General features: G+C 43.5%; 1 protein-coding gene across 7 annotated transcripts in view; it reads right to left on the bottom strand.

Annotated features, from left to right (window-relative positions):
• Positions 1 to 8998: 8998 nt before the first annotated feature.
• Positions 8999 to 27114, bottom strand: part of DLC1 (DLC1 Rho GTPase activating protein) — a 344906-nt gene continuing 326790 nt past the window's right edge. For 6 of the 7 annotated variants that reach the window (XM_074353515.1, XM_074353514.1, XM_074353516.1 and 3 more), the window contains 11 exons: positions 25696 to 25759; positions 22699 to 24131; positions 22053 to 22229; positions 19386 to 19545; positions 19061 to 19259; positions 17215 to 17428; positions 15644 to 15758; positions 14368 to 14586; positions 13380 to 13597; positions 12467 to 12640; positions 8999 to 11691 (listed from right to left, as the gene is read on the bottom strand). In XM_074353515.1, coding sequence (XP_074209616.1) covers positions 11571 to 11691; positions 12467 to 12640; positions 13380 to 13597; positions 14368 to 14586; positions 15644 to 15758; positions 17215 to 17428; positions 19061 to 19259; positions 19386 to 19545; positions 22053 to 22229; positions 22699 to 24131; positions 25696 to 25759 — 3094 coding nt within the window. In that variant the 3' untranslated portion in view covers positions 8999 to 11570. The other variant, XM_074353520.1, reaches the window with a different exon arrangement.

The raw sequence follows: 27114 nt of genomic DNA, 5'->3' as shown, positions 1-27114 counted from the left end.
CTTCAAAGGCAAGTCTGGTTGTAAAACAGATTGCCTGTGGTCTGTTCCACATGCATCCCTGGAGCCCTGGAAACACGCCAGGCACTGTGTTAGGTGCTGGGAACAGAGACGGGAGGAAGGTAATGTTTGCCCCTGAGAGGTTGCTGTCTGGTAGCAGAGCCAGACCCAAACCAAAACACAAACCCAGACAATGACAAAATAATTTGGCAAAACAGAACCCAGAGGGAGACTTCACTCACCCTGGTGGGCTTCCTAGAGTCTCTGGGTGGATGATTTGGAGTTAGTGAAGCAGGATTTAAATTTTTCCACTTGTCTCTTTCACAGACATGGTTGGAAATGTGAGCAGGCAGGACCCTCTGGTCACCTCAGGAGATGCCTGTGGCGCTGCTGGGTGGCATCCAACTCACTAACTAGGACAGTGAGTAAGAGCCCAGCATTTGCTGCAGGTTCCCAAGTCTCCACCAGCTATTTGCTTTGTTTTGTTTCTCTTTTAATCCTCAGAGACTTCACGTTTTGAAAACTGATGTCTGCCAATTAAAGTGCATTGATTAAGCCAACCTAACTAGTTTTTCTATTATAATTTAAATAATTTAATAACTTAAAGGACATAACTTTTCAATTATAATTTGAATTTAAACACATGTAACTGCCAATTGAAGCTTCTGCTTATCTTGGGAGAGCAAATGACACTACACGGGGGAGGGTGTAATGTAATTTCTTATAAAATCAAAGAAGTGTTTTAATTAGTTTGTACAGACTTGTGCTAAGGCATGATTTGAATTAGCCTTTTCTTGTTTTTGTTTTTGTTTTAAGATATTGAAATAGCAACTGGTTCTTTTCTCTGGGAAACACTAACTTTGTGACAGGACTGGGTCTGAATATCAGAGAGTCTAGGGCAATTTCTGACTCTTTTTATTGATGTGCACATTTATTCCATTTAATTAAGTCTTTCTGGTTGACGCCAGTCATTCTTTTTTCCATTCCACTTCTCCAGAAAGCCTCCAGCTCCTCATGAAAAGGGATGCAGAAACAAAATTCATTGTCTCCAGTGAAGCTGGAGTATCCATGAACCTAAACCATTAAGTTAAGGAGAAAAACCTGCAGATTCCTGGTAATTATCCAGGAACCTTCCTCCCCATCCCATGGCCCTGGAATCTTTCATAACGTGACCTCCAGGCACATGGCCGCACTTCGGGGCCAGGACGGGCCTCTCTGCTCTTCTCCACATCAGGCTATCGCCAGGGTTTCAGCTCCGTTCACCCTTCCATCCAGGCCTGACACCAGGCTTCTCTAGGAGCTCTGGTGGAACATCTCCACCAGCTGTGGGACAGCCCCACTTAGATGCCCTGCAGAAGCCTCGGTGCTCGCACAGTCCAGCTCTCCGCACTGTCCCGTCCTCGTCTCAGATCTGTGTCTGTGCCCGAGCTGCTTATCTCAGCCGGTGGCAGCAGCCCCTCCATCCAGCTCTGGAGCTCTGATTTGGTGCGTAGGCCTTATCTGCAATCACTTATTTCAAAAATCAGTCACTGAGTTCTGTTGATTCTACCTCCTAATTAAGTGTATTTCCAATGCCTCCTCCCCTCACGTCCCCACGGTGCCCTCTGGGTGTGGCACTCGTGATCTTTTGGGGAGATTCCTGTGAGGGACTCAGTACTGCCTTCCCTGCCTCATCCTCCACACCACCTGCAGACTGTGCTTGAAAACAGTCAGGCTCTATGGCTCCCCTCCTTCAAACCTTTCCAAAGCTTCCCACTGCCTGAGGGTGACATTGGAATTTTGTAGAAAAGTTTACAAGGCCCTTTTCAACCTCACATCTCCTGCTTCTCCAGAACAGAACACCCTCCTCCCGCCACGCAGAGCCCTCTCTCCTTCCTCACCAAGCCCGGCTCCTTGGCTCCTCGGCTCCTCGAGCTGCCCAGCTGTTGCCCTGCTGGGAACGCCCTTCTGCCCTCTCCCTCCGTTTCACCCTTCAGCACCCAGCTGAGCTGCCACCTCCTTCTCTGGGCTTCTGGGTGGAGTCTCCCTCTGGCACATTTTAGTGAAATGACTTCTCTGTCCCCTTGAAAAGACTATAAACACTTCTGAGTCAAGCAGGGTGACTTACACTTCTGTAGCATTCCTCTGTTGGTCCCTAGTATATTTAACAAATGTCTGTTGACTGAATAACCAAGTAAACATGGAGGACTAATGCTGCTGAATTCCAGGAACCCCCAAAGGAAACAAAGCTGTCAGGTCTGCACCTCTTTGCTCATGGGGTCTGACCACTCAAGCTTGGATGGCATAAATGTTAATTAATATTAATCTTATGAGTATGTATAGTTTAGGCACAGGTCTAAACTATGAAAGAATAAGAAACAGACATTTAGAAGTTATGATACTTAGTACTTACTATGAGTTGGGCCTGATTCAAATTTCTTTACTATTATTATGTCCATTTTACAGATATGAAAACTGAGGTTTAGTAACAATTTCCCTAGGATCACAGCCTTAGTGTCAATGATGCTTTGACCTCTGAGACTGTCCAGAGTCTGTGCTCCAACCTGCTACATAAAATAATAAAAATAACAACAGCTAACAGACTTTGAGTGCTTATCACGTGCCGGGCTCTGTCCTAAATGCTGTCTGTGATTTATCTGATGGGAACCCTGGCAGTTTATCCTAGCTGTGATTTGTTTTCCTCATCTGTAAAATGGGATAATAACGCTTCCCAACCTTACAGGTTTGCAGTGAGGATTAAATAAGATAATACATGGAAACTCTAGACTTGTGCAGACCTACCTGCTTAAATGAGCAATTTTTCATGCTACTCACAGTTCTAGGGAATAATGATGGAGAAAGTGGAAATGACACTCCTGGCTGACAGTGACAGTGAAGAGGGTCCAGCCCTAGAAGAGTCAGAGGGGTGGATGGAAGTTACACCAAAGCACCTCGACAGAGGTAAACTTGAGGAGAAATGGCTGTCACTGAAGCATTCATGTATGCTGGAGCAAGAAACTTAAGCCCCTCCAGGTGACTGCTATCACCCTAATGGGACTTCCAGCCCATTGGCGGCTGCAGTTTGAAACCTCAGGGCACTCATGGCCTCGCTGACCCTGCTTCCACTTCTGGAAAATCAGATGCTGGGATTCAGTTATCTCGAAAGTTCCATCCAGTTCAGCATTCTCTGACCCCACGGCCCGAGGCTCTGGTTGACCAAGATCCTTTATCAGCCTGTCATTCCTTGCTGTCCCAGAGGAGAGCATCCTTCTTTCTTGTTTAAAGCCACCCTTTCTCCGGTGAGCTCCTTCTTTCCCCATCACAGAGGGACTCTGACACTCTCTGCAACCCTGCCCTCTCCATTGGCCAATTTTCTTTGCCTCCAAGCCTATGCACATGTGTCCCTGAACTTAAAACTTTGCCCAGATCGGCTATCTCTGACTCTCCACTGTGCCTGTCTCCTTTACCCATCTGGACCATTAATTCTCTCCCCAGTGCCTTCCCACCTCCCATAATGTTCCCTCCATGACAACTTTTAGATAGCTGTGCTTGCCCAAGAGGACAATGGATAAAGAATTCCTTAGCCTACCTAGCGGAGATAGGCTGAGTACCTGTAAATTAATAGAAGCAAGATAAATACAAAGTGACCCTTCTGCTTTGCAAACTAAAAAAGCCTAAAAAACTATTTTAAAAATGTTTTGTTTTTATAGTGGGATTTTTTGGGGGGGGGCGGGGAGGGATGCAGTGGGAAGAGGAGGCCTAGGAAGATGTGAGAGATGAAAAGAGATGAAGAGGGACAGACTGAGGGGGGACAGAGGGAGTTGTCCTCGTGGGGAGGGCCCTGGAGTAAAGCTGGTTGGCAGGAGTGAGGAGAGAAAAGTCACAGGAGAGGGGAGGCATTCGTGTGAAGGAGCAGTAGCAGAGTGAGGGGAATCCATACATCAAGAGGAGAGAACAGGAGGAGGCCGAGGAGTTAGTGTGAAAATTGAAATACTAAGTGGCATTTCCTTTGGCAAAATAAGAAAGAGTCTGGCTCTTTGGGTGTCTCCCAACATGGAGGTAATTGCAGGAGGGGTGGTCTAGACTGCAGAACTTTGGCGAGTGTATTTCAGTCACTAGAAACCCTGCCCTGGTCCTTCTTTTGTTTGCTTCTTCCCTGGACTGTTTCTTTTGTTGCTTAAATGAGGGTTTGTTGGGAGGCACTATCCCTTGTACTTCCTGATTTTATCTCTGTTTGTACTTTTCTTGCCAAATTTGTACTCTTCTTGAATGGGTTTAGGATCAGAGAACACCAGAAGGTGGACAAAAGCAAATAGAAGGAGGTATCAGTCTTGAAAACTGCTTTCTTATTCTGTTAGGTCCGCTTTGTTATGAAATTGTTTTAAAAAATGCCAAAAATGCAATCCTGAAATTTAAATGGCCTCTGGTCCTTTGATGTCAGGCTGAACTCTCCACTGAAGTCATTGGAAAGGGGAGTTCTGGATGCTGCTGTTGGTTCTTTCACGGGTGGGACTGTGGGGAAGATTCAGCTCACCCAAGAGTGTTTACATATTAGGTTGGCTAAAAACAAAGAAACAGTTATACCTTACCTTACCAGTCAAGTTGCTTTGCTTCTGGAAATGTATCTTCTTTCCTTTTTGCACGTGTCAGGAAAGCATATCCCATTTTCAGTACTCTGGTTCATACTCTTTAGCTCGTTGAGATCTTGCCACATTCTGCATGTTCCCGGGGGGCTTCAGATCGCTTCTTGCTTTGCAGGCTGTGTGAACTCTTCATTTCCTGCTTTCTCGGAATGACGTTAATGATCTATTCGTGTTTTTACATTTTAAAATGCTGCAACAAAATAGAGCTCGCCTTATCTTTGTTATTGGAAAGAAATACATCCTATCAGCCAGCCCTAGAAGTCAAGAAAACTAGTTTCTCTGGGGCATGACATTAAATCCGTCATTTCCTTGATTAATGATCTGAGCTGTGCTCAGAACCATCACTCAGCTAAGGACTGGTGACTGAGGGGGAGTCAAAGGCCTTGGACGGTCTTTAGTTTTAGCAGCTTTTCTAAGCTATTTTTCATGAAAAAAAAAAAGAAAGAAAAAGACCTCTCAAATCCTGTGCCAATTAAAGTTATTTCACACTTATTTCTAAGACGCTTCTAGACTTGATTAGCAGCTTTAAATAATACGTATCTATATTGAAAATAAGAAAAAACATTACTTCTTAGTAAGCTATATTGTTTAATACTATAAACTTTGAAAAAGAGTGGAACATGTTAAAAAATATAACAAGGTCCTACTGTATAGCACAGTGAACTATATTCAGTATCTTGTAATAAGCTATAATGCAAAGGAATCTGAAAAAGAATATAAATATATATATATGCATAACCAAATCACTTTGCTGTACACCTGAAACTAACACAACACTGTAAATCAATTATACTTCAATTTAAAAAATTAATTTATTAAAAAAAAGAAATAATGAAAAGTCCTTGGAAGGAAAAAGTTAGAACCCACTGTTGAAGATACGTCTTTATCTTAGAGTTGTTAACCACTGACTTTTGGGTTCAGACACCTGACGCCTATCATTGACGCATACCCTGGGCTCTGACAGCTGCTGCCTGGTAGCTAGTCTCACCAACATGTGAAAAAGCCTGGACAGCAGAGAAGGAAACTCAGGGGATGGGCACAGACCACAAAGGGACCACTGTGGTTGTTGAAACAGCAGCACCTGTGAGGATGCCGTTGCCGGCAGCAAGCCAAGGAGAATATTCTGAATTACGAAGCGCTCTTTCAGATCTGCTACAGCTTTATCTTTGGCTTGGAGATATACACATACCTTAGCAGCAAAGAAAAGAGGTCATCCAACTCAAGCCTGAGAAATGCAGGAGCTGGCCATGGGCTGGAGCAGACAGTTTCAGTCTTGCGGCTGGTGGAATGCTGAGTGGGCATTATCTGACCTAAAATGTGGCCAGTTAGATTTTTACAAATAGTTATTATATTTCTTTTCCTTTTTCCCCTTCTTCCCTCCTTCCTCTTTCTCTCTCTCTTTCTTTCTTTCTTCCTTCCTCTTTCTTTCTTTTAGAGGATTATTATGGGTGAAAGAGGGAGAGATCAGAATTGGATTGCTTGGAATTATTCTCAGATCTTTGAAATAAAACTTACACTGTCCAGTCCAGTAGCCACAAGCTATATGAAACTATTCAAATTTAACTTAATAAAAATTAACTAAAATTAAACATTCAGGTTCTCACTTCAGCCACATTTCAACAACAGCCACATGCACTAGTGGCTATGCTATTAGCACAGAGATGGAACATTTCCATGGCAGAATATTCTGTTGTACAGTGCTGCTCTAGAATTTCTGGAGTCCTTTTCCAAATATTATAGAGCTACTTTATTTCTTTAAGCATCCTTAACATCTTTGAACTTTTTCATGTATAAAATGAGGCTAGTAAGGGCTCCTTCAAAGGACTGCTATGAAATTTAAATGTAATATTAATTGAATGAAGCATACATTTCAGTACCTAGCATGTTATTATGCTCAATAAATGGCAGCTCAACAGCAAGTCCACTCAGATTTGAGCCAAACACATTTGTACTTTTCAAGTACCTGTAACCTGCCAACCTTTCTGAAACAATTTCCTTAGGAATCAGACTATTTTGATGGGAACAAGTCACTATTTTTGTGGGAACATTATCAAATCATGGTGAATGATGAACATAAAAAGAGTAAGGCTTTGCTTTTCACATGCTTTTGTCTTGATAGGAAAAAGAAATAAAGAAATGAAAATCCCTTACAAGGAGTAACATTTTTGGCCCACAACTCACTTTTTTAAGTCCAATGAGATGAAAATCTCTCCAAAGAGGTGTTTATACTATAGGTATCAACACAGCCTTGGGTCTAGACAGGCTGACCGACTGCTCTAAAGAGAACTGTGTGTACATAGGAGGGTAATTACTTCGGGCTACAGCTGCCAACATGATTTAGCAAACTCCCAGCCTGCAAAGGACTGATCATCCCCTGGAGAACGGGCCCAAATTCATTGCAACTGCACAGACCTACCTGAGCTTTCTTTGCCATAGGCTCTTAGAGGTTTTTTGTAATTTGCATTCTTTAGGCAAATGGAATTTAAATTCCTTAGGCAAATTTCACCCTGATGGAACACCAAGATGACATACATGCCGTGATCTCACTGTTCAGGATTTCTGCTTTATAATCATTCATGTATGCTTCAACAGGCAGGTGAGGTAGAACATTTGGGCTAAGTTCTACTTTGCTTTTGTGAATGCTCCTTTACCTTTGAAAAGCTCTTGCTTTTCATAGCACCTTCACAAATATGTCAGTTGCACTTCACGCTTATCTTGTGTGGTGCGAAGGACATCATGATGTAGTGCAGAGAGTCACAGGACCGGGGCCCCGCTCCTGGGCTGCAGGGTGAGAAGCCTGTAAGGCGGTGTTTCCCTGGTGCCCATGATCCGAGGGCTCGGATGGGCTGCAGTCAGACCACACTTCTCATGCTTCCTCACTTGCAAATGCAGAGCAGCAGGCTCTGTCTCCTGGGCAGGCGGGAGTCTTGGTACACTTCCAACCAGGTATTCAATCTGCAAGCAGAACTGCAAATTCTGTCAACCGTTAACCTGAAACAAAGCTGCTGCCTCACATTTATCTTGACTTACTTCATTTCTCCTTAACCATCTCAGTAATGGGATGATGCAATAATTTCTTGGAGACTTTAACGTGGTTATTTTGCTATGGACCTTCATTTTTCTAGTGTTCTTCCCAATTCTGATGCTGAAGCGATGTGGACTGGCTCTAACTATAAGAAATCTACCTCCGCATTAGGGAGAGATCAGCAGATGGGGAGGTGGTCTGGGCTAGTGGAACTGGGCTGGCATTTTAGCTCCTCTTTGTGGCCCTGGGTACCTTAAGTTGTCACTAAGTCATAGCCTCCCCTTATGATAATACCTGCACTTCGTGGGGTATGTGTGAGGATTTTACAAAAGTGGGCAAAAGTGGCATAAAGACCCATGAACGTAGCTATAAAATCTCACACAGCTCTCTAAAGCTTGTCTCCTGCTGCGTACACACACACACACACACACACACACACACACACACACACACACACACACACACACACACACACATATACTAGCAATGTTGGAAAAGCACCAATTTAGATTATCTTCCACAGTTTTTCTTCAGATTTTACTTCCCCCAAATCTCACCTGTTTCCCTCAGCCCTGAAAAAAAAAATCAATTAAGAACCTGTGTAATTTTGTCAGAGTTTTCCAAGTTATTCCATCCATACATCGGTCGGCAGGATGCCACGTGGCATTATCATTTCTATTTGAATATCCAGGAGAGATTTGGAGGATTGCAGTGTCTTCAGCACTGAGCAATGTGGAAACTCCACAAACAGTAGGTGTTGGCATAACGACCTCGTGAGGTGAATAAGAAAATGGGTGGCGACAAAAGCAATCTGAATCGACCTGGGGTGGGGGGTGCCCATGAGAGTGCCTCTTCTACCCTGGTGACCAGCTTGTAACCTATTAGTACCTCCCGACTCCAGAGCTGTTCACACAACTAGAATATTAGATATTTCAGGCCCAAGACATTTTGATCCTTTATTTTCTTATGGCTCTGAGGAAACCAGGACTGGAGGCAGAGGCAGATAAGAAAACCTTTGGTCTCTGTGCATCTTTTTAAAACCTTATACAACGAGGTTGATTTTTCCGCTTTACTATGCCCAGAGCGAATATTTGTCAAAATCAGACCTAAGATCCATATCACATTGTCTCCGAGAAATGAGACTGGTTAAAATTCCATCAGAAAGAACTCTCTAATTTAGAATCCACGGCATCTATGTCATCTTCACCCGTTTGAACCTTAGGACTTTACTAGGTTTCACTCAGTCCTGTCTCTGCCATCTCAAAACAGGCACTGATGAGCCACAGTGAGGGCTTCGGACAGACGGCAGCCTAGATTCTCCCCCTTTTCAAATAACAGAGGCAAATTCAATCCATTCCATTTGGCAAATAATAAATTTATTAGGTGCCTACAAGTACAAAACACTGAAAGCTGCTGTAGGGGATGATGAAGACGCGTATCAGAGCCCTGCTCTCAGAGAGCTTACAACCTGGGCAATTAGTCACAATTAGTAAATTGTGGCGGTATCACTTTAGGTGGCTTAAAGCAGAGTTCTTGAAAATGTTCACATCCTTCAAATTCTCCTCGGGCCAAATATGTAAGGAATCCTTTCAACAGGAAAGCCACACAGTGGGAAAGAGACCTTTTCTGGAATTAATCGGTGACCTTGGCTTTGCTTATGAGCATCTTTCAGTTGCTGTTGCTTATTCTTGTAACTTTCTCAGCATCGTTTCCTCGAGACCTTTGTTTGGAGAGCATCTCCGTGCTTCCTGAACCTTCACCAGGGTTTCCTGTTTGTTAGTGAGTGGCTCAGTTGCAGTTTGGCCTTGGAATGATTTGCAGTCTGATTTTTCCTGCAGCAAATCTGTGTTTTCATTTCAGTTGATGCTACAATGGTATGACTTGCCATCTGTGGTTTTGAGGGTGGGAGTGAGATGCGATACAACGGAAAGCAGGCTAGACGTTTCCCTTACTTTAAACATTTAATAGTGCACGTATTGATTATATTCTGTACAGATATAGAGCAAGTTATAAACCTCTTCTTTTATTTTCTTTTTTCTCACTTAGACTGTATTCATATAAAGTGTACTTACATTAGCAAAAAAAAAAAAAAAAACAAAAACAAAAACCCAAAAACAAAAAAAACAAAACAAAACAAAAAAACCAAAAAAAAAAAAAAAAAAAAGCCTTGAGGTACAAAATCCAAAAGAATATCTGAGGTATAAATACAAGTATATTTTAAATAATAATCTTTATCATGCTTTATCTATGTTGGAAAGCACAGTGGACAGGTGTACATGTTTCTTAATAGAATGGTATATACAACATACAATCTTACAGATTTGAAAGGCTTTAAAATTGAATATACAAGTATATCTTCACGAGGAACACTAATATCCAAAATACTCAAAATTAAACTCTGATCTGTCCCCTGCCCCCAAATTCTTCAAGGAATCTCTGAAATAACACTGACAATGGTAACTAAATTATGTTATAACAAAATAAAAATCCTTCTTACAACTCTCATTCATACATTATTCACTTTTGACCCACATAAAATAAATTCACTAATACTGTCTTTTGAGCCAACCTTTACCATTACAGAAAAACCTGTATAACGACCACCCTTGCAAAAAATCTGCACTGGTGTTTTTGTTTGTTTGTTTGTTTGTTTTTTACTGCAATTACTACTTCCCATTACTACTAAAATATATTCTAAGGGCATCATAAAGGAGAAGAAAAAGAAACGTAGGAAAAACAAAACAAACAAAAAAAGAAACCCTATTTGCTGGTAAGGACAAACCCAGTTAATAAACATATGCAGCTTTGAAAAAATGCTGTTAATAACCATAACCATAACAGCAACAGACAACCTTTGTGGCTGGACTAAATTTACAAGGACTTCCTTGGGACATAGCTTCCTGTGTTCCCATACACAGTGCCTTAAAGAGTTTCTGTTATAAACACGGAAATGCAAAGAATTTGCAGACAAGTAAAAAGTTTTGATGCCTGAATCAGGAGTAGATGTTAGAGTGTTCATTTTTTGTTACATCTCAACTTAAAAACAAAACAAAAAAAACAAAACAAAACAAAAACCCCAAAACCAAAAACTGCATTGGAGCTAGCAAGAGGGAGTTTTCATCCCTGAATTCACCTATACTGGATAAAAACGACCTCACTCTTTGCAATGAGGTCTAGAGACAAACTGCATTTGAAATGGGCTATCTGAGTAAATTTATTATAATTACTTTTAAAGTAAAGAAGAGGTTGGTGGAGAAGAAATGTTTACTTGCTCAGGTTAAAAAAAAAAAAAAAAAGACAAGGGTAGGTTGTCCAACACCTCAAATGGGTTCCCTTTCTGGATGATTCCATGGGTAGTCAGCTATTCCAGGTTAAACTGAACCTGATGCATCAAGATCCTTCTTGGAGGTGTCTCAGTGTGCCAGACACTGCGTCCCAACTTCCACATCTACGCCATTCAACCAGCACCAAACACACATACACACACTCCTCTGTGCAAACCTTTCTTTGCTCTTCTCAGTGAGAAAACATGTCAAAGAGTACCAACTATTCCAGTGGATACACCAGCCCTCAACACACTGCAAATAAAATGACATAGGTACACGGACACATAAACCGACATCACAAGAGAGTGAAGTCTCTTCATGACCTTCCCTAACGTATTTATAGAGTTTTGCTTCTCAGAAGCAATTCGAATAAGAATACATTTTTTTGCACAGTCATATATTCCAGTCAAGGTCCATAATACAGACCTTAAACAAACAGGAAGCAGCTTTAAAAATGTATCAAATTGCTATAGTCAATTCCTATACTCCAACTTGTAGTTTTGTTTCAGGATTAGACACAGAACCCAGTCTTCCAAGGATGGGCAAGGGTTCTAGAAACAAACACCCAGATAATGGACACAGTTGCTTTTGCTGCAGGAATCACCTGGATTTGGTGTCTTTGGTTTCAGCATTCTGATTACTGAAGGAGTCTCGGATCTTTACAACTTCAGCTGCACACAGATGTCCAAAAGATTTCGTGTACCACTCTGGCATGTGGCCCCTACAGCAGACAGAAAGGAAACATGGAAATATTATTCAAGTTGGAAAACCCTAAACCAGCAGAAGGGAGTTCTGAATACACTTCTATTTCTTGATCAACACAATGTGCATGTAAAGATTACTCTTATTACTCCAAGGTATCCTCCTGGCACCTTCATTACACTCTTGGAACCAGAGGTTTCCCAAGGAACAACATACCGAGTGCAGATATTGAGTGAAACTGTTCAAGAAAGCTTTGGAATCTAAACCAAAAACAGATCACACAGGCACTTGAAGAAGTACTGAGATGTAAAGACTTCAAGTGAGAATTTATTTAACATGAGCACCACTTTGGGAAGTTTTTAGAGGTTCATTTTTTTTTCTTTTTGGCATTGCTTCATTTTCTTAATTTTCTGATAAGAATTCACATTGATCTACGGCACAGAGTATAGACCTAATTAATTACTACAATGCCATGTCATATTATTCAAACACCTTTGAATATAAAATGAGAAACATCTGCTTGCTAGTTCAATCTCGCATTTCCTGTGGCTTTAAATTCGTGGCAGAACCATCATCTCCACATTGCTTTAGTACCACATTCTCTAAGGGCTGGGAATTAGGAAGTGGCACCCAGAAGACCAAGAAACATGAAGGAGTTACTTTATAGGGACCACTCTTCATGGAGCATCCAAGATGCAATGATGTCTTCATTTAAGCCATTAGAGAAAAAGTCTGAATCTTCTTTATGCCCCTCACTCACCACATCAAAAAAAAAAAGCAGCATCAAAACGTACCTTAAGTCAGCTCTGCACATGTAGGTGAGTTTGGATTTCCCTGACCCGCAGGGCTCAATCAGATACCTGGACAGGAGCACGTTGACCCTCACTCCCACCACTGGTGCCCGGTCGTGATCCACGGAGGTGAGTAAAAGGGCACACGCTCCTTTGGGTAAGTTAGTCCTCCATGTCCTGTAGACACAAAATGAGAGTGGGAAAAATGGAGCTTCCTGGAAGCCAAGCTGAAAACGGGGCCTCACTGTTAGAGGATATAGCTCAAGGGCAGACTTGGGGGCCACCCTGTGACCCAGCTCTGGATGGATGGCATCCTTGAACGACTGTGCAGGGACTCCTGAATGAATGACTCTGGACAGAGCCCCTTCTGCAGCAGGTAGATAAGCTCACACAGTCAGTTCTTTGAAAGACAACCAATCTGAAGTGGGTCTGAAAACCCTTTTTGTATTTCACAGATGAATTAGAACACGGACATCCAAATGAATGTTCCTCTGTTGGAGAAGTTCTGGACTTAATGATGTGACATTTCCTCAAAGATTTTTGGAATTCCTCTTTCAATCATGTCTTCAGAGAATTTATGAAGTGCTTATAAACCAGCTTTAACCACAGCTTACTTGGGACCCAAATGTTACTTCCTGGCTTATGTTTTCACTAGCTGTTTCTAATGAGAAAATCTATCCTAATGGGGCAAAAATCTGCTACCACTGAGCACAGTCAACGGAATGTGCCTCTCTTTCTGGGCTCAGTTCCTAAAGAGTTCAAACCATTTTCAAGGATGGACACATTGCTGGAATTAATGCAGATATATTTTCCATATTTGGAAGCATATGTTCTATTTTAAATAATTTTACCCTCTCGTGACATTCAGTGACATACAGGCTCATCCCTCCACAAAAGTTCATCTGGAAGCTCTCACCTCAAAACAACATAGTCCCGAGCAGGCTGGGGCGCCATGCTGTTTTGGACATGCTGGTAAATGTCGGTGTGGCTGTCGAGGACCTCAATCACTTTCGAATCCAACAAGTCTAGGTCCCAGACATGCTGTTCTTTAAGTAGACGCTTTAAGATTTCCTCAGGCATCGCAGGGACTTCAATGGTTGCCCTCCAAAGCCTGAGAGGTGGTCCTTCACTCACCTGAAAAGAGGATGCACTTTTCAGCGCTAAGGCATTTCACACACACTGAGACTCTGAAGGCAAAGTGCTATCTGGGTATATGGTCCTATGTTTACCGATGGCTTTACTAGGCTGCTGTCCCCAAGTATATTCAAGGTCGGGCCAGAAAGCAAACATAATTGCTGGAGTCACCTCCATTACATCTGTTTTCCTGGGACCCATATTAGGGTCAATGTAATAAAAGTAAGATTTATTTGCACACCCCCAGCCTGCATGGCCACCCAGACCACTCTCACTGTTTTCTTTCTTTTCAAGGTAGCAGAGACAAATCCACAAATACCTCCATGGGCCATTGTGCTGAGCTGCATAAGATACCTCTGCCCTCAGGAGGCTTTCAAGTTACTTTCTCCCTCACTACTCCCTGCTCATTAGAGGGCCAGGAGCAGTGACTGAGAACAGAGGAGATGCACAGGGATTCTGATCAAGTGATGGCACTGTCTAAGCAGGTCATAAAATGCCTGAAGGCCCAAAACCATTAGCAAAACATTCCAGGGAATTCTGTGGAGCCGAAGGATTTCAGTAGATAGTCTGAGTCCTCTGACAAGTCTTCAGTGAGTAGTATTCCTCATGGGACTGGTTTTTACTCTCACAGGGGGAATGAGTCACCTGGCTGCCCAGCTCTACAGGGAAGGGAGCGGATGACAGATCTCCATGGAGAACTGTCTTGTCTCTGCTGAACCCAAGTCCTGAGCACCCGAACTCCAGTGGCTGACAAGAGGGAGGAGACTCACCTTCTTATAGGACAGCTCAGCCTGCTCAGATGTGGAGCAGCTCACCCAGCCTTTGAACTTCTCTTTGACCTCTTTAAACAGGCTGTCCACACAGTCCTGGAGGAAGTGTTGGTAGTTGGCGGACTCGTCATTACAAAGGCGTCCTAACGCTTCTAGGGTGAGGGGCTTCAGCTCCTGTTCGGTGTAGGAATTTCGACATCGGCTCATTTCCTCAGGAACCTGGGAGGGACACGAGAGACATAAAGGAGGTCTGATGCTCGTGAGTGGAAGCGGAAGGGCAGAAATAATGGGCTGGACCCTCAATGCAGTGCCAGCAGTCCAACCCTCACCCCGTTTCCAGCAGATGGAGGGGTAGTTAGTTGATTTACAATATTAGAATAGTTTCAGGTGTACAGCATGGTGATCCAAAAATTTTAGAGATTATTCTCCATTTAAAGTCATTATAAAATATTTGGCTATATTCCCCATGTTGTACAATATATTCTATAGCTTATGTATTTAATACACAGTAGTTTGTACTTCCTTATCCCCTTCCACTTGTTTGTCCTCTATACCTGTGAGTCTGTTTGTTTTGTTATATTCATTCTTCTCTTTTATTTACATTCCACAGATAAGTAATAACATACAGTATTTGTCTTTCTCTGTCTGAGTTATTTCACTAAGCAAAATACCCTCCAGGTCTATCCATGTTGTTGCAAATGGAAAAATTACATTCTTTTTTATGGCTGAGTAGTATTTCATTGTACATGTGTGTGTATGTATGTGTGTGTATATGTATATATATATATATATGTATATACGCACAGACATCTTCTTTATCCATTCATTTTTTGATGAATACTTAGGTTGCTTCCATATCTTGGCTATTGTAAATGATGCTGCTATGAACATTGGGGTGCATGTATCTTTTTGAATTAGTTTTTGTTTTCTTTGGATATATACCCAGGAGTGGAACTGTTGGATTATAAGTTAGTTCTGTTTTTGGTTCTTTGAGGAACCTCCATACTGTTTTCCATAGTGGCTGCACTTTAGATACATCATCATCTGTTGCTTTTCCTTTATAAGTAAAGGGGTATGGAGGTAGGCAATTTCATTAAACATATTAACTCTAATGAGCTTATACATTACAAAATAAATAAATAACATTCTCAGGCTACGTATATAATCTCCAGCTGTGGAAAAGATCTTTTGGTTAAGATGTGAACAAGTATGTGCCTAAGATTTTGTTCCTATTGACATTATCCTTAACAAACAACAAAACTTCCTGTCTCCTTACCTGAAAAAGCTTCTTGCACTCAGCAATCATATGGGCTAGCCCTTGAGTGGCAGCGAGGTTTTCATTCAAATCTTTCTGATCTGGTTTGCCCAGACTTTGTTTTCTTTGCATTACCCTAGGCAGAAGAAATAAGGGAGGGGAAAGATTTAAACATTTGTCAATTTTTAATCAATGTGTGATTCGAAGAAAACTAAAGTAGACAAAAAGACTATTTCACTGGAGCCCATGTGGCATTAAGTGGTTCGGGAGAGCTTTAATCTGGTCACTAGAATTTCTCAGTTGTATCTACCACGCACAAAATATACGAAACAGTTTCTGATGAAATCCAGGCTATTTAAAGCCATCACGTGAAACAGGGAAGCATGTAAGATCTACGTATGCGTTGCAGGGAGAAGGAAAAGCAGCTTCAAGAGGTGTGTGGGTGGGAGGCATGGGTCATTGGGGTAAACAGAATCAATGTTCTCTCCAGTTTAAATAGACTGGAGCCCCTCCTGTTGGTGAGAGAAAAGTCCATTGTTTCCTAGAGATTTTGTCTTAATCTTATCTGATCTCTCCTGCTCACCTCTAGTTCTCTATCCCATTAACGCTGGAATGCCCCGGTCAACCGTTAGAACTAGCTAATTAAGCATGGTGTGGCTTTCAGAATCAAAGCAACTAGCACGACCGACGGGTTACCCGTGCCTGTAGCTGATGAGAAACATTTGTCAAGCTCCCCTAGAGCTGAGGAAAAGGATCAGAGGGATGAATCTGGGAGGAGGGAGTCAGTGACTCCTTTCTCACACACTCGACCATGAGGCCTTTACGTGAAATCCTCAAATAGGCAAGAAGCGCTAGCGGCTCTGCCATTTTCTCCCACCACACAGAGGCAAGTGACTTAACTAGGTGCCCTGCCCCCAGTCTTACTGGCCTCAGGTGTAAAATAGGTACTGAGAGTCGCTTCACCTCCTATGATTGTTATAAGCATTAAATGAGATAATCAAGGTGCAGGGACAGAATCAGTGCTGAGCAAATCTCAGCCTCTGTTATTTTCCAGATTCCCTGTCTTCTACAGTCGCTCCCATCTTGTCTACACCTAAGGAGAAACCACGCAACAACTGGAGAGGCTGGGTCCTAACTTGGAGGCTCAACGTGATCCTTAGTTCTCTTAGACCCAGGTGCTTTCCACTTCCCACACGGCCGGCAGCTTGGGTCTACTGAAGAAGCCAAGGTGGCAGGGCTCTCGCCCCCCACCCAGTTTTTGAGGTCAGTAAATCCTCAGGACTCTGCTGGCAGAGGGTATGAGGACAGTGTTACAGAGGGCACTGGGGGTCGGGGAAACATCTGCCTGGCAAAGCAGGAAGGCTCATCTCTCTCGAAATGCGGCTGGAACTAGACTGTCAGGGAAGTCCCCAGGGCTGAGAAGAAAGGGGGAAGCCCAGGGCAGGAATGTGGGTGGTGAAGGAAGGGGGTCAGACTCCCTTCTGCTGCATTCAAATACGCCATAGAAGGACATGCCCGAGCCAGGGACAGCCCTAGAAGGAAGGAGGCTGCCTCTGTCCAAGAATGGAGCCCGAGCGCCCCATGGGCTGTACCTTGGAGAGGAATTCTCCCTCTTTAGGGTGTTGAGGTGAAAGAGCGAAGGTGCCAAGCACACGGCCAGGTTGGTAGGAGTCATCTGGTTCTCCTTGACAGCTGCGGTGACATCGCTCAGGAAATAAAGCAGCGTCTGCAGGACCTCTCGGTTCTCATCAGGCAGGAGCATGATGGCGGCCTTGATCGCCGGGAGGCGCTGGTCCTTGGGCACGTCTGCACGACACCAGCAGTTCCCCCATCAACCCAGTGATTTTCCACAGACATTTGCAAGCAAGTGTCCCAAAGCAAACAGCATCAAAGACTTCAGCCCAGCACTGAACAAGCACTTGCAGAAAGTGTACTTGAGATTAACAGGGAAGAAATTAGGGATTGCCACCAGCGTCACTACCCTCAAGTATTTCCTGCCTGTGGAGGAGTTAAAATTTTTAAACACCCATGTTGCCAATATACTCCTAAGTCCACCTCAGAGTTCAACTCCAGATGATGCCTGCTCTCTTCTCTAGTCTACAGAACGTTTTTTTCTTTTCTAAGTACTTCTTCAAAACTCCTAGTTTACCATTTTCAATTATTGAACACAGTTTACACTTATGCTTTGGTTTAGTTTCAGTGAGAAGTCTTATCAAAGATACAGACAAGAGGATGAGAACTGAGATTTCTTTGCCTTGACGATAAAATGTTCAGTATCCCTGGGGACTCTCCTAATTTTAATTGATGTGCTCATTCTTAACATGGGAAAAAGGAAGATCCTAAAATATTTTATTTAAACAACAGATATCTTTAACCAGTAATTTCTTTAAGTCTTAGAAAGCCTACTGAAAGGCTACTATAAAAATACATACTTGAGAAATAAACCCATAAAATACACATAATATAAATAATATAATGCAATATAATGTAATGTAACATAGTTAATGTATATATAAAATAAGATATGTGTAGAAAATGCTGACCCCAACCTTCAGGTCTCCTTTTCTTTTAAAAGGCACGTGGTGGAAAATTCAAATCACTCAAATGCAGCTCCATAGGACAGACTGATTAAACAGCTCCATGGTTACAATACATAACAAATACCTCGGTGGGGGAAATGTGACCTGTGTTTTCATAAAATCTGAAAGGATGAAATAAATAATGAAATAATCCAGACCAGCTCCATTTCTCATAAAATAAAGTCCCATGGGCCAGTTCTAAGGACACTCTGAGCACTGAGAGAAGCTGCTTTTAAATTACACTGCTGCAATACCACACTGAGCCAAGAAAAACACACGGCTGTAAAAGCTATAATCCTGATCTTGATCATTAATTTAGACAACTGTTTGCTTTAAGCTTCACTTAAAAGTGAGACAGGTACGGGTACTGTTTTCCCAAGTATTTTTGGCAGAAGCTGAGATGAGTAACAGAAAAAGATTATTTATTCATTTTACTGCAAGATGAAACACACAGACACCTGTGAAATTTTAAACACAACAGGCCCTGCTGGAGAGATGCGAAGCCACTGAAACGTCTATAGACAAAGCGGAGACAGATCTCAGCACCTGCTCTTTTAGGTACCTTAGACAACACTGTTCTAGAAACCAATGAGAAAACGAGCTCCTGGATCAGAACGTAAAAATGTACGGTTGTATCAGCAGTTAGAGAATGATGACAAGGGGAATTTATTTTTGCATCATTCAACAGGTATACAGAAAGCTGTTCCACAAACGAGAAGGCAAGGTAGAAAGACACTGATGACGTGTTTCCAAGAGGTCATCGTGTGGGTCCAAAAAGAATGACATCAAAGGAAGCTACAGGCTTCAGCTGACCCCACCTTCCCCACCGCCAAGAGCGTCAAGATCGGAGAACACTTACACTGGTAGATCTGCAGAAACGTTTCTGAGAGTTTGTTTGTCATTAGTGGCTCAGGAAGGTCTCGAAAATACTGCTTCAACATGTCTGCCACGTCATAGGCAGACTGTCCCTCATAGTTGACACAGTCTATGGCACTTTCATTCATCTGGCGCAGAGCCTGAATCCGGGACTTGACACCCGATTTTCTGAAGAGACCAACCTGTTGGGAAAAAAAAGAGAAACACATTAAATGTCAAGAGGGAAACATTTTCACCACAAAACTAGAAAAAAATGCGTGCATCTGAGCTCCCGTGATTAAGTGGGACCTGTGAGCAGCGGCTCTCACCTGATCCAGACAGTGGTTGCGGAGGTAGCGCATGGCCTGCTGGATGCTCTGTGGGAGGGGCTGTCCCGTGCGCTGCACGTTGACCGTCAGAGGGACCCCGAATACATTCCGGTCCTTGTAGTCTGGAACCTTGATCCTTTTCATGAACTTGGGCACAGCCCTATTTATAAAGAATATTGGGGGTGGGAGGGATATGTTTACTTGTCTGTCTACACTTTGTCCATCTCTGTAGGTGGAATCCAGATCTGTGCTAATAAAGTGGCTATTTAAATTTAAATTAAACAAAATTACAAATTCAGTTCCTCAGCTGGTTGTATCAGCCACATTTTTGGCACTCAGTAGCCATCTGTGGCCAGTAGCCAGCAAATTGGACCGTGCAAATATAAAACATTTCCACACCACAGATAGTTCCATTGGATGGTGCTGCTCTAGATCTTCCAAGAATTGGGGCTGTGAGACCCAGCAACATTTCCTCAGCTGGGGATTCTCCTTCTACTGTTTACTCTGAGAATTGGGTCTATGTTCTTAAGGGAGCTAATGGGCTTCCTTACAAGATGGTGGCACATAAAGGAGGAGGAGGAGAAAATGACAGTCAAGACCCTAATTAGGTGCTTCATGACACAGTTGAAAAAAAAGTTCCTATTTGTCCTGAAAATGGACAAGAATCATTTCTAAGTTCTTGATGAGATCCAAAGTATTTATTTAGGGTTAAACAAATGAACAGAAAGGATCAGAAAACAGCAAATGCATGATGTTGGTCCCACATAATGAGAACAAACTCCAGAGCTCAACCGTGGAGGCTGGAGGCCAAGCTAATGACCCCGAAGTCAAAATAAAGCCTCCTGCTGATGACCCCAGAGAATATAACATCTTTAGGTTTCTAAAGGAAGATGGGAAAGAACAATGCGGGTTTTGTGAATCTAGCCCAGGCTCCCTGGAGTCCTGACACCAGCCCAGCAGTATACGCAACAGCAGGAAACCCATGGCATGCACTTAATGCTGTCAAGCAGAAATTTCAGCTCCGCAAATGACCTCTCTAAACGAGACAAGGAAGGGCAAGGCCAAAGAGGGAAAGAACTTTGTGTAGAATTTCTCCCTACTCTGTGGATCTCACAATGTGAGGCCTTACCATTTGGTTTTGACTCACTGGAAAAAATGACCAGAACTCAAGAAGTATTATGGCCTTTCAGATTCTTGAGGGTTTGGTGGGGAGGGGGGGTGGGCAACTCAGAAATGAGAATGTAAAATATGCAGTTTTAAATAGCCAGCAGGGAAAATCTGACGCCAAGCACAGAGAGGAACACTGCGGAAGACAGACCGCTCTGACTCTGAGTGCCTAACCAGCAGCCGCAGCACGTTACTGTTTATGGCTCTAGGAAAGGTACAGCTGGAGCGCAGAGCCAGATTTGTGTTTCCATACAGTTAAGTATATGGAATCACAGCTATAAGTGTGCATAATACTCGCTTTGTCAGGGGAGAAAGCCCAGCATCGGAATGCACAAGGAACACATTACGATCTCCACCGAGAATCTGAAGCATGTGGGGATAAACCAGTCAATACTTATTTTTGTCATTCAGAACAAACAACTTCTGTATTTAGCAGGGCTCACATAATAACAGCCTTTGAACAGGAGGTGCTTTGATGCTGAAGTTAACCTCACTATGCGTCCCGAGGGGAGGAGCTAGAGAGAGAACAGTTACGTTGCTCCGCTGATTCTCTCAAGCGACCGATTTACTACTGAGCGCTACTCGTGAAACGGGAGGCTTCTCTGTTTTTATAGAGGGCAGTTGTGCAATTGGATAATGAGTGCTTAGATTACTGAAAAGACACCTGGATGCCTAGATGACATTGTGAAATGTGCTGGGATGTCAACCTAGAGACATTTCTCCGCTTTGCACTTAGTAGAAAAATTAAGATACAGGCATAAAATAGGTCACATCTATGACCCTCCCAGCCCAACAGTCTACATTTCACTTTATACACCCCAAGGGCCGTACTTTTGAAAGGAATGATGAACAGTTCATTCGATAAATTTCATCTTCGTATATATTTTAGTCTATAATATCTTAGAGTGGTGAATTCCTTAAATTGATTAGTCACTGTTTTAAGAGTCTTTGTTGGAAAAAACTTGACCTAAACTCTTTAGCCCAGGTGGATTTCTGAGTGCTGCTGCAGACAGTCACATCAAAAATGATTTCTAAAAACATACACGAAGAGGGTCACGAAGCCGGGAGCTGTACATCCAGCATTTCAAAGCTGGTCTCATATGGACATCTTATGATCTAAATATTTTTCTTCCCTGCCTTCCAAATTATCATCTGATCCCGTACATACATATGCCTATGGTGGGCTATTCCTACCTCTGGAAAGGAAGTGCCTGTTCAATGAGATGGGAGATCAATGCACTCTCACCCCACCAAAGGGCAGTCTGTCATGCAGAGAGTTGAAAACTCAGCCAGCCAACCCGGATGGAAATTCCCTAAAGCTAACCTGGGTTAGGCAGTATCAAATGTGGCCTCGAGAATGCAGTGACTGACTGCCTTAGGATGATGGACGAAAGATATTGGTACAGGATCCAACTGTCATCCACTCAGTGGTGGGACAGCCCCAAGGAGCTGATGGAAGGCATTTTCAGTGACAGCTCACTGAGCAGTTTAAACACTTACCAGCTAAAACCATGCTTATTAGAAGGCGTGTATTTCTCCAGCAGGGCAGTTAACTTCAGGAGTGAGTACTTCTGCAACAGGTTCATCTGGGCCACAGACTGGCAGTTAATCTGCAGTGATACAGAGTTTAAGCTCGGCCGATGAGAGCTCTGGAAACTGTGCCATCTCAGTCGGTGCCTGTGAGAGACGGACAGGGGAACATGAGTGAGTACGGAGGTTTTTTACAAATGAGTCGATGCAAAATCAGCAGTGGGCTGCTCACTGGCCTTGTTTCTTAGGAACTAAGACTCAACTTCCATTCCAGTCTTTTTTTCCCTCTGTAGTAAAATGTATATAACATAGAACTTACTGTCTTAACCACTTTTCAGTGCACAGTTAAGTACTCTGAGCAACAAGTCCATCTACCATGTTGTACAACCACCACCACCCTCCATCCACAGAACTTCATCTTCCCAAACTGAAGCTCGGCACCCGCTCAACAGTGTTCCTTTTTTCTAGCTGGTAGGATTTCATGGTCTGTCTCTTTCCTTAGGAACTTCCACGGCTATGACTGCAAGACTTAATCCCATTTCGCTCACATGACAAGCAGAAGCAGCCCCTTTCTGATGCCCCCTCCCCAAACTGGAGAGGCAAGGAAAGCTCTTACCTGTTAGACCTGGTCAGGGAGGCCCCAACCCCAGAATCCCTCCTTTCTGGGATGTCAGGGGGCTCCTCGGGTTCATTCAGTGAGTTGCCTGTGCTGTCCAGGTCACTGGGGGTGGCTCGGTCATTGTCCACATCCAGGTGTATCTGCTTGGGAGAGGATGGGCACGGAGAGACCGAGTCCAGGGCTGAGTCAGAGTCTCCCTCGTCTGAAAACTTCTCTGACCACTGGTTGACTATCCTCTGCATCCCCTTCACATGGTAGAGGATGTCATCCAGCTCAGGGAAGATGTCCTCGTTCTCCAGGTCAGCCAGGTCACCGGAACTGGAATAGAGGATGGAGCCCGGCACGTTGTCATAGATACTAAGGCGGCTGGTCACGGAGCTGGAGGAATTGCGTCTTTTAAGTTCCTTGGGGCTGTCGCTGCTGTTTTCCCTCCTCAGGCTGATGTGGCCGGGGCCATGGAAGCTTCCAGTCCTCCAGTTCACAGAGCTGTTACTCCCTGAGGGAGAGAAATTGCCATTGGAGAGGGCTTTGGGGAAAGTGCCAGGCTTGTGATCTTCGGGGATGTAGAACACTGTGTCCTCTGGGTAGCTCTCACGGTTTTTAAAGTTCTGTTCCATAACGTTGTTGAACGTGGACTGGTTGAAGGGATCGAAGCCCTCTAAGTACATGCCTCCCCGCTTGTTGCAGGCACTGAGGCTCCGGGTCCTGGTGACGGGACTGGGCGTGCTGACGTTGCTGCTGGTCTCTGACTGGCTGCTGCTGCTGCTGGTCTGCGTGGAGTTGGACACGCTCCTCTTTCGTACCATGGGGACGTTGATGTGGTTGCCGTTGAGGGCGGAGATCTCCACGCAGTTCAGCTGCTTCAGTTTCTCCTCGTCCACGCCCTCCTGCAGGATGGGCCCACTGATGATCAGCCCAAGCTTGGAGGGCGCCTTGTGCTTGCTGTGGTGGGAGCCCTTCAGCTTCAAGCTCTCCATGCGTTTCAGCAGACTGTGCGTCTTGGACTTGGCGTTCTTCTCGTGCCCTTTCATGCTAAAGCTGAAGCTGGACAGTTCCTTGGGGGAGGGCAGGCTGCAGAAAGAGTCATCATTGCCTACGAAGGTGCCGGAGGAGCAGACGCTGATGACAGAGTTAGTGGAATTGGTCCGGGTCGTCGCTGCGTCCCCACGGTGGGGTGAGTGGGTGGCGAGGCTGCTGGTGCTGCTGAGGCTGCGGACAGAAGCCACCTCCTGGCGCTCGCTGAGGTCCGTCAGCATGCTTTCATGGCTCGGGGCATTCTTCAGGTGGGAATCGTCTGGGGACCCAGGGATGGGGTCCTGCTTTGGAGAAAAGACATCGAACTCTTCAAGCCGGGACCACCTCTTGCTGTCCCTCTGGAAAGTCCATTTGGCACTTATTGCACAAGGCTCGTCCTCATCCGAATCCTCACTCTGCAAAGACAGAATGGAGCCATTCATCCCCTGGGACTGGCAGATGGCAGGGGCCAGGAGGCGGATCCTAACTTGGCATCAGTGTTGACTCCCCCTGCCGACATCTTTATTGTATTATTTTTAATAAATAACTAAGATGTATGTAAAGAATTTAACAGGAGAAAGCCTGACCAAGTGTTTCAAGCTAAATAGTTATTTGATGGAAATTCTGGGATCCATAGGCTGCTCTTGACTTGCTCACAGAGGAAACTTCTGAGATCTGTGAAAATTTCAGGCATGTAAAATATTTTGAACTGGAGTTAGCAACAGGTAGGACTCCCTCAGGTCTGCCTCCAATTCTGCTGTCTGTGATAGCATGTGTTTATATTCCCCTTTGCAGTTAAAAAGGTAGTTTTCAAACTCTTTAAGAAGAGCAGTAATAGAAAGCCCTAACTACCCTAAAAGCTCACAAGATGTCCTCTGACAGATTAATGGAGACACGAAGCAAGGTGAGCCATCCCATCTCTTTGGTTGGTACTTCTCAGCCTCTTACCTATTCCCTTTCATCCCCTCCCCCACCGGCCCCCAGCACAGGAAACAGAGTTAATGCCACAAGTGTCTTGGACTCAGGGAGACTGTGACACAGACTATGGCAGCTGAGCCTTTCAGATGGGACATTAGAAGGTATAGCTCAGGGTGATGCAAGTCGTCCCCAACGATGCAGAGAATCTCATGTGACCTGAGTTTCACGGGACAGTGAGTGGAGGGCATGAAACGCTGACCTGCAGGATTCTCTCCACAGCTCAGTGGGTGTTGAGGTTCCAGTTCATTCATTTAAAAGGTTAAAACTCCCCCAAGAAGGCAACTAGTTCCAGGTTAGGGTAATTATAAAGTTGATACCCTGGACAGCCAGAAATACGTTCTTTGACCAAACTGACTCCTGTTTACTCTAATTTGTGACACTCACTCCCACTCCTACACCCACCTCATCTCCTAAGAGCTCACAGGAGGTCCTTGCATTTCATACACAGAAGAAAATACCATCTGGTTCACTTATGTGCCTCCACTTCACGAGAATGTGTGGGATTTCCCGCCCTCCCCCCTTCATCCTCTAATTCCGTTTCTCCCTCCAAATCTCTACGGTTCTCCCACTTTCCCCACCCCCGCCCCCACCAGCCTGCACTGCCATCTCTAGAGCTTTGAAACACAGTTTCAGTTATATATAAGAAGGCAGGGTTCTTCGGCTTTAATTTCTGTAGGGAGGCAATGCAAAACCCACTGGAATTCCTAAAGCCTCATCCCTTTCATACATCATAGGCACTGAGTTAAAGAGGCATAATCACAGGCGATCTGTTCAGATCAAAAACAGCAAGAAAGACACATTTTACTGGCGGGCTGCAGCTCTTGGGTTCAACTACGTAAAGCTACAGAGTCTTTAGTAAATCTGACTGGATTGTAACATTTAAAATCTAGACCTTTTTGGAATAAGGGAAAGTCTGAGAAACAAAACCTATTACAAAACACAGAATCTGGATTTTGATCCTCCCCCTCTCCTCCCATCCTATTATATGTTTTATATACTCACTCTCTTCCGATGAGGACTTATTTCCAGCTTCATCACTGCACATTTGTTTAAAGTATTTAGACGCCTACAGAGCAAAGAAGTAACATTAGCAAAGACAAAAACCACTGATGGATGGATAAATATTTTTTCCAAACAGTTGACATGTTTAATTGAGTTTCTTTGACTCCATTAATATCTGTAATTTCGAAGAATATGCGGAACTTCTTTAAAAAGGTGAATAGCTTAAAAACACTTTATTTTGCAAGTTTTTTCACTTAAATTTAATATTACCATTTTCTAGTAAAATGGCACACTGCTGTGGTTCTGTCAAGTGTCTCTCATTCTTCACAGAACAAACAATTCTCAGTGAAGAAATTTCTTCTCCCAAGAGTCCTGGGTTGGGCCATCAGGTAGTTCCACCCAGTGCCAAGAATTAAAAGCCAGTGAGGTCTCCTTTCACAGCAATAGAAACAGCAAGAAGGGACCAAGCAGACTTGCTGGTAAATAAGTGTGTATTCTATCTCAAATCAAAATTCAGATACAAAAATGGAAAACTTTTTAGTTATCTCTGACAAATAATCTTAGACAGCCTGTTAAAAATTTTAATGAGTTATGTATAGAAGGGAAATTTGAGCCCTCTTCAATATCCAGTTCTTTTTCACAACTTCCTGTACAGGACAAGGATAATTGGTGGTATAGTCACAACAACAGGGCAAATGATTAATTTAAAAGTTTGTGTACTGCAGCTTCAAGGGTCAACATCTTTAGAGTTCAAAAACAAGCACTTGAATCAGATTCTTCTTTGGAAAAGGAGACACATTTTTCACTCTAAACAGTCTTTTACCTCTGCCAAAGAGTAATAATTTAAAATTAGGAAAATAATTTAGCTTCATTGAAAATGAAGTACTTAAAAAAAACAAAAACAAAAACGAGACACACCGCACCCCTCACAGATAATGAAACAGCTGAAAAAAAGAAACCAATCACATATGCAAGAATAAATGGCATGTGAAAGTGGGAGTGACAGCTTTTCAGGCCCCAGTTCTTTCTAACATCTTCCAGATGGTCATCGCTTAGTCTTCCACAAATGGACCTTTACTAGATCTGCTGTCTTGCACCAACAGTTTTCCAAGATTTCCTAAGACTGCAATTCTTCCACTTCCACAGTACAGGAGCATTTAACTCACACAGGTTCAAACTGACCATGAGCCCTCTTTAAGGCTTGCAGTAGCCTAACAACTTGGATGCAAGAGGATGGAAAGTATTTTTGTCTGCTGATAAGACGGCCTTTGATTTCACAGATTATGCGGTGGCCTGTTTATAGAATAAACAAAGATAACCCAGAGCACCTATGTTCAGGAAAATCCTCTATGCTGATGGGAAGGAAAAGAAAACAAATAACTAAGAGAAAGTCTGCAGATGTTAAAATGAGTGGACATA

Source organism: Camelus bactrianus, chromosome 26 (assembly GCF_048773025.1).
Source record: "Camelus bactrianus isolate YW-2024 breed Bactrian camel chromosome 26, ASM4877302v1, whole genome shotgun sequence".
In the NCBI taxonomy this organism is placed as follows: Eukaryota; Metazoa; Chordata; class Mammalia; order Artiodactyla; family Camelidae; genus Camelus; species Camelus bactrianus.
The sequence above is the reverse complement of the archived record's forward strand: the minus strand, read 5'-3'. Positions and strand labels throughout refer to the sequence as shown.